The 7,346-nt window shown below is 53.4% G+C and overlaps 1 protein-coding gene across 1 annotated transcript in view; it reads right to left on the bottom strand.

The window, feature by feature from the left end:
- The window catches only part of MXRA5 (matrix-remodelling associated 5), a gene marked incomplete at its 3' end in the record, with an annotated part of 18,318 nt that overhangs the window by 1,231 nt on the left and 9,741 nt on the right, over positions 1–7,346 (bottom strand). Inside the window, exon 6 of the mRNA XM_010835418.1 lies at positions 4,258–7,343. Within this exon, the coding sequence (XP_010833720.1) occupies positions 4,258–7,343 (3,086 nt within the window). The remainder of the gene's footprint in view (positions 1–4,257; positions 7,344–7,346) is intronic.

Here is a 7,346-nt window from a genome sequence, read left to right as displayed (position 1 = left end):
CTCCGCCGTGTCCAACCCTTTGCGACGCCCCCCTCACCCCCCACAGGACTGTAGCCCGCCAGGTTCCTCGGTGCGAGGGATTCTTCCAGGCAGGAACACTGGAGAGGGTTGCCATTTCCTTCCTCCAGGGGATTTTCCAGATGTAGGGATTGAACCTGAGTCTCCTGAAGTGGCAGGTGTGTTCATTCCCACTGAGCCATCGGGGAAACCCTTTAATCTGATTCTCCTCTTCATGTCCAAACAGCAAAAAAAGCAAAAGGCCCCAAATCCCCAGGACTTGCTCTCATCTTCTCATGTGTGTGTGTGTGCGCTAAGTTGCGTCAGTCATGTCCGACTCTCTGTGACCCCATGGACTGTAGCCTGCCAGGCTCCTCTGTCTGTGGGATTCTCCAGGCAAGAATACTGGAGTTGGGTTGCCAGGCCCTTCACCAGGGGATCTTCTCCACCCAGGGATCGAACTGGAGTCTTCTGCACTGGCGGGTAGGTTTTTTACCAGTAAGCCACCTGCGAAGCCCTTTAATTGACTGATTTCTCCTCTTTATGTCCACACAGCAAAGAGCAAAAGACCCACCCCTCCAGGACGCATGCGATTGTGGAGGTACTGGGGGGTGGGTCTTTTTGCGATTGCTGTTTGGTGTCACAGAGACTTGAATACGACTTAGCACTACGCCATCTATTCCTTTCCCACTCAAAATGTGGGGCAGTCCATGGGGTTGCAACGAGTCAGACACGACTGAGTGACTAAACTGAAATGAACTGACAAATGATAAATCCCGGAGAGGGTGTGGAGAGAAGGGAAACCTCTTGCACTGTTGGTGGGAATGGAAGCTGATACAATCACTATGGATAAGAGCATGGAGACTCCTTAAAAAACGAAACACAGAACTAACACACGATACAGCAATCTCACTCCTGGGCATATACCCTGAGAAAACCATATCAAAACAAAAACAAAAAATACACATACCACAGCGTTCACTGCAGCTCTGTTTACAGTGATGACACGGAAGCAACCTGAGTGTCCATCGACAGATGAATGGATAAAGAAGATGTGGTACACACACACACACACACACACACACACACACACACTGGAATATTACTCAGCCATGAAAAGGAACGAAATTGAGTCCTTTGTAGAGAGATGGATGAACCTAGAGTCTGTCATGCAGAGTAAAGTAAGTCAGAAAGTGAAAGTCACTCAGTGGTGTCTGACTCTTTGGGACCCCGTGGACTATAAAGCAAAGAATTGTCCAGGCCAGAAGACTGGAGTGGGTAGCCTTTCCCCTCTCCAGGGGATCTTCTCAACCCCAGGGATTGAACCCAGGTCTCCCACACTGCAGGTGGATTCTTTACCAGCTGAGCCACCAGGAAAGCCCAAGAATACTGGAGTGGGTAGCCTATCCTTTCTCCAGGGGCTCTTTACAACCCCATGGACTGTATAGCCCACCAGGCTCCTCTGTCTATGGGATTCTCCAGGCAAGGACACTGGAGTGGGTTGCCATTTCCTTCTCCAGGGGACCTTCCCAACCCAGGAATCGAACTGGGGTCTCCCGTATTGCAGGCAGATTCTTTACTAACCGAGCCACCAGGGAAGCCGTTACACATGCACCCTGGTGTTCATGCAGCACTGTTCATAGGAACCATGACACAGAAGCAACCTCAGTGTCCATCCACAGAGGAATGGAGCAATATGATGTGGTACCCACACAATGGAATATTACTCAGCCATGAAAAGGAACAAAGCTGAGTCTGTCGCCGTGATGCGGAGGAAACTAGAGTCTGTGGTAGCGTGAAGGAGGTCAGAAAGAGAAAATCAGATATTGTACTATTAACGCCTACATATGGAATCTGGAAAGACGGTCCTGATGAACCTGTCTGCAGGGCAGGAATACAGGCACAGATGTAGAGGAGGGACAGGTGCACACAGTGGGGGAAGGAGAAGGTGGCGTGAGTCGGGAAAGCAGCGCTGGAATATACACACGACCGTGTGTGAAACAGACAGACGGAAGCTGGGGTATAGCCCAGGGAGCTCAGCTCGGGGCTCTCTGATGACCTAGACAGGGGGATGGGGCCTGGGAGGGAGGCTCAAGAGGGAGCGCATATATGGATACTTTTAGCTGATTCACGTTATTGTACAGCAGAAACCAACACAGCATTATGTAAAGCAATTATATTCCAATTAAAAAGAAAACAAAAACTGGAGCTAACTAGGAAAAGTGTTACTCGCTCAGTCGTGTCCGACTCTGTGACCCCCCCTGGACTGTATCCCACCAGGCTCCTCTGTCCATGGGGATTCTCCAGGCAAGAATACTGGAGTGGGTTGCTGTGCCCTTCTCCAAAGGAAAAGCTGGTGCTAAGCAGCAGAATCCCAGTCAGGTAGAGGAAGATACATGATGGTCTCGGGAGGGGGTGTGGTCCAGGGATACTCTACGATGGAACAAGGTACAGAGGACGCTAAGAATGAATGCAAATGGGGTCTCTTCAGTGGAGGGACATGCCTTCCATCCGAGGCAGAGTCCTTTCACAACGAAAAACCCCGCGGTGTCCCCCGCTTGCTTCCTCCAGCAAATTCCTCATTAAATCATTAGGGAAGCGTTTGGCGTCCGGCATGGAGCCTTCAAAGATGTCAGTAATCTGCCTGCGTCCAGAGCCTCTTCTCACGACTGGAAAACATCTAACATGCGTGAGATCAGCAGAGAATGTACAGCTGTCTCTAGTGTAACAGCATCGGTCACTTCCTGGGTTATCCACATGGCAGATGGAGGGGAAAAAAAAAAAAAACAACCCCAACCTTCTGAACAGAATCCAAGCCTGAAGGACACAGCTGTGCTTGAGAGAGATGGAAAGACAAAGAGGAAAAGGGAGGTATGTTCACGGAGACTGCAGGGCCAAAATAAGAGACGCAGATTTGTGGAGTGGGATGAACCGAGAGAGGAACACTGACATATAGACCCTACACGTGTAAAATACAGACAGCGACTGGGAAGCTTCTAAATAACACAAGGAGCTCAGCCTGGTGCTCGGCAATGACCTAGAGGGGCGATCATCACGTTTAATTCCTCATGTCACCTAGAATCTGTTTGGACATCCAAGCAGATGGGTCGTTTCGGAGGAAGCAAAGCGGTCTTTGCAGCACCCCGGCCTGCCAAGTAGAGAGCATCATACGGACCCTTGTTATATGGGCTGAATTCTGTCCTTCCACCATCAATTCCTACATTGGAGCTGGGACCCCCACCCCCACCCCTAGAAGCTCAGAATGTGGCTGTGCTTGGAGATGGTCTTTAAAGAGGGGATGAAGGTAGAAAATGAGGTCTATGAGGGTGTGTCCTGATCCCATAGGGCCAGGGTTCTGATAAAAAGAGGAGATGGGAACATCAGACACACAGACAGATGATCACGTGAGAAGACGGCCGGTGATACGCCAAAGAGGATTCAGGAGGAATTAGCCCCGCTGTAACCAGGATCTTGGACTCCCAACCTCCCAAATGGTCAGAAAATAAGTTGGCTGCTCCAGCCGCCCCGTGTAGGGTGCTCAGTGATGGCAGACGGAGCTGACTCATTGAAATCACAGCTCCAGGTTCAAAGAAAACCAAGGCCCACCGAGCTGAGACCAAACTCCAGCGACCTTCCAAGCCAGTGGGAGGATGTAGGGGACTTCCCCTCACTCCCCTCCCTTCCTGCAAGCCCCGCGTGGTTTGCGGATGACTCCTGTACTGAACCTCAGAGGGATAAGGCAAGAGGTTCCTTTGCGGAACATTTCTAAGCCTCAGTTTGTCGTCATTTAGTCGGTAAGTCACATCTGATGCTTTGCGACCTTGTGGACTATAGCCAGCCAGCCTCCTCTGTCTGTGGGTTTCTCCAGGCAAGAATACTGGAGTGGGTTGCCATGCCCTTCTACAGGGGATCTTCCCGACTTACAGATGGAACCCGCGTCTCCCGCAATGGCAGGCAGATTCTTTACTTCCGAGCACCCCTGGGAAGCCCTAAGTCCCGGTTAGGAATGCTACGTGTTTCCACGGCTGCTTTAAAAAAAAAAAAAAAAAAAAACACCTCACACCCTTGTTCATTTCTCACTCCCCCGTCTCTGTAAAGGGATACACCCATGAATAGATTGTCTGGAGTCGTTTCCCATCACACCTACCCGTTGTCCTCTTCTGACAGTCTCTGCCTCTACGTGGACTTCTTATACTCAAGGAACTCCCCCTTCCCCACCTACCAGCCCCACTTGGAACGCCTGACGTGTAAACGCCCTACCTGTGGACAGCTTGGTCCAAGTCACAAAGGGCTTGGGCTTCCCCGTGGCCTCACAGGGGAACGTGACGTCTGTCTCCACGGTGACGGTCACGGACTGCGGGGATTTGGTGACGATCTGTGGCTTTTCCCCGAGCGTCCAGAATTTGGACGCAGGCAGCCCTCCGGCAGAGAAGAGCTTTGTGCTGCCGTGATGGAAGCTTCTGGAGGGTGGGACGGAAGACGTCGTGAAAGGGACAGAGCTCCGGGTGGAGGAGCCCGGGGGGATGGTCCGTACGTTCATGGATGGGGGTGCTGTGGTCCTGGGGGGGTGCAAGATGGGAGGCGCTGGGGGCCCCAGGTCCATGTGGAAGATGCTCTGAGAGTGGATCCGAGTGTGGGGACCTACGTTGACCTTTCTGTCTCTCAACGCTGGGGCTGGAGAGCTGGGTCCCTGAGGTTTCGGAGTACCTCCCAACTGGGGGAAAGACAGGGTCCTGTTGATAAAGAAAGGGAATCTTCCACCGGGAAGAGGAGGCGCTCTTGAATTCGGAAGCTTGCCCACGGGGTCTCTTCTTAGATCGGGCAGATGGTTATTTGCAAACGATCTGGAGTTGCCCTGGAATCGGTCAGCTCCTTGGCCGGTTGCCGTACCAGGAATGCTAGGTTTGGAACCAGGCCACAAAACCACCATGGGAGTCGTCGGATAACTGGGTGATCTCGGAGTCGTGGTGTGCCTGCCCTCTGGCCAAACCCTCGACGGGTACGCAGTGACTCCCGGTTTGCGGGTCAGGTGACGAGGGGGCTGGAAGGTGACCGAGTATCTGAAGGGGCTTTGTGTGACCATGTGCGGGGGTCTCATGGTTCCTCTCGGCGGGATCGGTGTGGCGGGAACCCTGGCTGGTTGGTGGAAAACCAGGACCCTCCCAGCCTCGTCTGGACCATCTGGAACATGGGGAAGCATGTTTTTCATTGTACCATCAAACGCTTCCTTTCTTAATGCCTCCTCTGGAGTCAAGGTAAATCTGTCCTGCTTGGAAGAGGGCGTGGATAACTGGTGTGCCTTCGATAAATGTTGAGTTACTTCGTTATTCACAGAAGGCGCTTTGGTTTCTGGGGTCCCCACGTAATGGAAGGTGACATGGTGTTTGGAAGCTTTCCAGGCTGGGGACGTCCCTGAAGGAAGAGGTGGTGTGGGCTCTGCAGTGGTCTCTGTGGAAGACATCAGAGTCGTGGGTGGGAATGGCGATTCTGGCTCCTCCAGTGGGGTGGGAGTGGACACGCGACTCTGGGGTCCGATTTCAGAACGGACAGTAGTGTGAGTGGTTTCACGGCCTCCCTGATCACGGACGGTGGTTTCCGCCAGACTCGAGGATGCCTCTACTTTTAGGACGGGGAGAGTCGTTGAAGGAGCCGCACGTTGGGGTTGGAACAGCGTAGAGACCGCCGCTGAAGGCGAAAACTCACCTAGATCCGCTGACTCTCTCACAGAGGGTGATTCTGTAAGAGCTTCCGAAGGGCTGGTAACAGGTGGGTCTGTGTGTTCCACTCCAAGCTGGGTTGCCCCTGGGGGATCCCAGCTTGTCGTTTTTGGAAAGGGAGACATCAGAGACACCTCCTTAAATCCTCTCGCAGGGGAGACCTCGGCCACAGAAGGTGATGCCGCATGGGTGACTGAGTCTCCAGGGACCAGACCGTGGGTTTGATAGTCCCTGAGGTCTGTGACACCATGGTTCTTCGTTTCCTGTCCGTCTGACGCAGGCTCGCGTGTGACTGGAACAGTCTCTTGGAATCTGTCAGAAGCTGAATATGTTTTGCTGATGCTGGCTGTGCTATAAGCTCCCATGCCGGTTATCTCCCGTGGGTCTCCAGTGGTGAAAGAGACGGTCGTAGGGGAAAGCGCAGCTTGGGAACTGAGGGGAAAAGAGATTCTATGCTTATCTTCTGGAGAAAAGCTGGGCTTGGACACGGAAGCTGCAGAGCTCAGGGTGGAAGTGATGTATCGGTGTCTGTTGCGCTTCTTGCCCTGTTTCCTGTGTGGGCTGCCCCTGGATACGGATTCGGCATGCTCCTCCGTGTCCAAGCGTCCGGCGGTACCTACGGCACTGTTAACCCAGGTCGTAGGAACCAGAGAACTCGCCACTTGAAGGCTTGGAGTCTTCGCTTCGGGGACTTGGGTCGGTGGAGGCGAGAAAGCATCTGTCGGGGCAAACGTCGTATGCGGGGTCTGTTTATGGTGGTGTCGGAATTTGTGGGGTCGGAATCGCCTCCTCCCGTGGGGCCTCTTTCGGGAAGGATGAGTGGTCAGCGCCGACGGTGAAGTGTCCTTTTGGGCTGGCGTGGTCACTGGTGCCGTGGTCATGTCCTTGCCAAACACAACGCCAGGCATGGACTCCCTGGGATGCTGCAAGTCAGTGACGCTGTTCATCACTTCTGGTGTCGAGTCAAGCGGAGTGGTCAGGTGTACGGCTTGCCCATTTCCCTTGACGCTTCTGGAGTCTGTGGGGTGCGTCTCTAGCGTACCCTCTTCCTGAAGTGTCTGAGAAGTCTCCTTCATGCCCTCAGGAGTCAGTGGGTGGCCTGGAGTGCTTAAACCAGTTTCCACAAGCTGCGGGCTGTCTGTCTGTTCCTGGAGGTGAGTTTCAACTGGGATGCTGGGGTCCCCTAAGGTGGGGTCTTCAAGCGGCTCAGACGTTCTAGCCTCGGCAACCCACGAGGCGGGAGTTGGTGTGAAGCGTGTGGAGGCCTGTTCTTTCACGGTCTTCTCAGCTGGTTGTGAATTTGTCCCCAGATCGGGGTAAAAGTAGGTCACAGTCTCAGACTCAGCCAAGGGTACGGCGTCCATCGGAGATTCATCCTCAGGGGATGTGGCCTCCGGCACGGACCCAACATGGAGGGTGGACCAGCTGTCTGTGGCTACATTTTCCTCGGTGGGCTCTTTGTGTTCCATTTCCAGGGTCTGCAGAGTAGAAGATTCATAAAGTACAGATGCCAGTGTCGTGGCTGGGGTCTGGTTGGAGTCAACTTCAGTGGGAGTTGCACCCACGGTCTTCTCAGAAGAGTCCTCATCAATAAATTCTTCCGAGCGAGTGCCTGTCACTCTGGGTTCGCTA

Source organism: Bison bison, unplaced genomic scaffold, assembly GCF_000754665.1.
Source record: "Bison bison bison isolate TAMUID 2011002044 unplaced genomic scaffold, Bison_UMD1.0 scf7180017845524, whole genome shotgun sequence".
Lineage (NCBI taxonomy): Eukaryota > Metazoa > Chordata > Mammalia > Artiodactyla > Bovidae > Bison > Bison bison.
The sequence above is the reverse complement of the archived record's forward strand: the minus strand, read 5'-3'. Positions and strand labels throughout refer to the sequence as shown.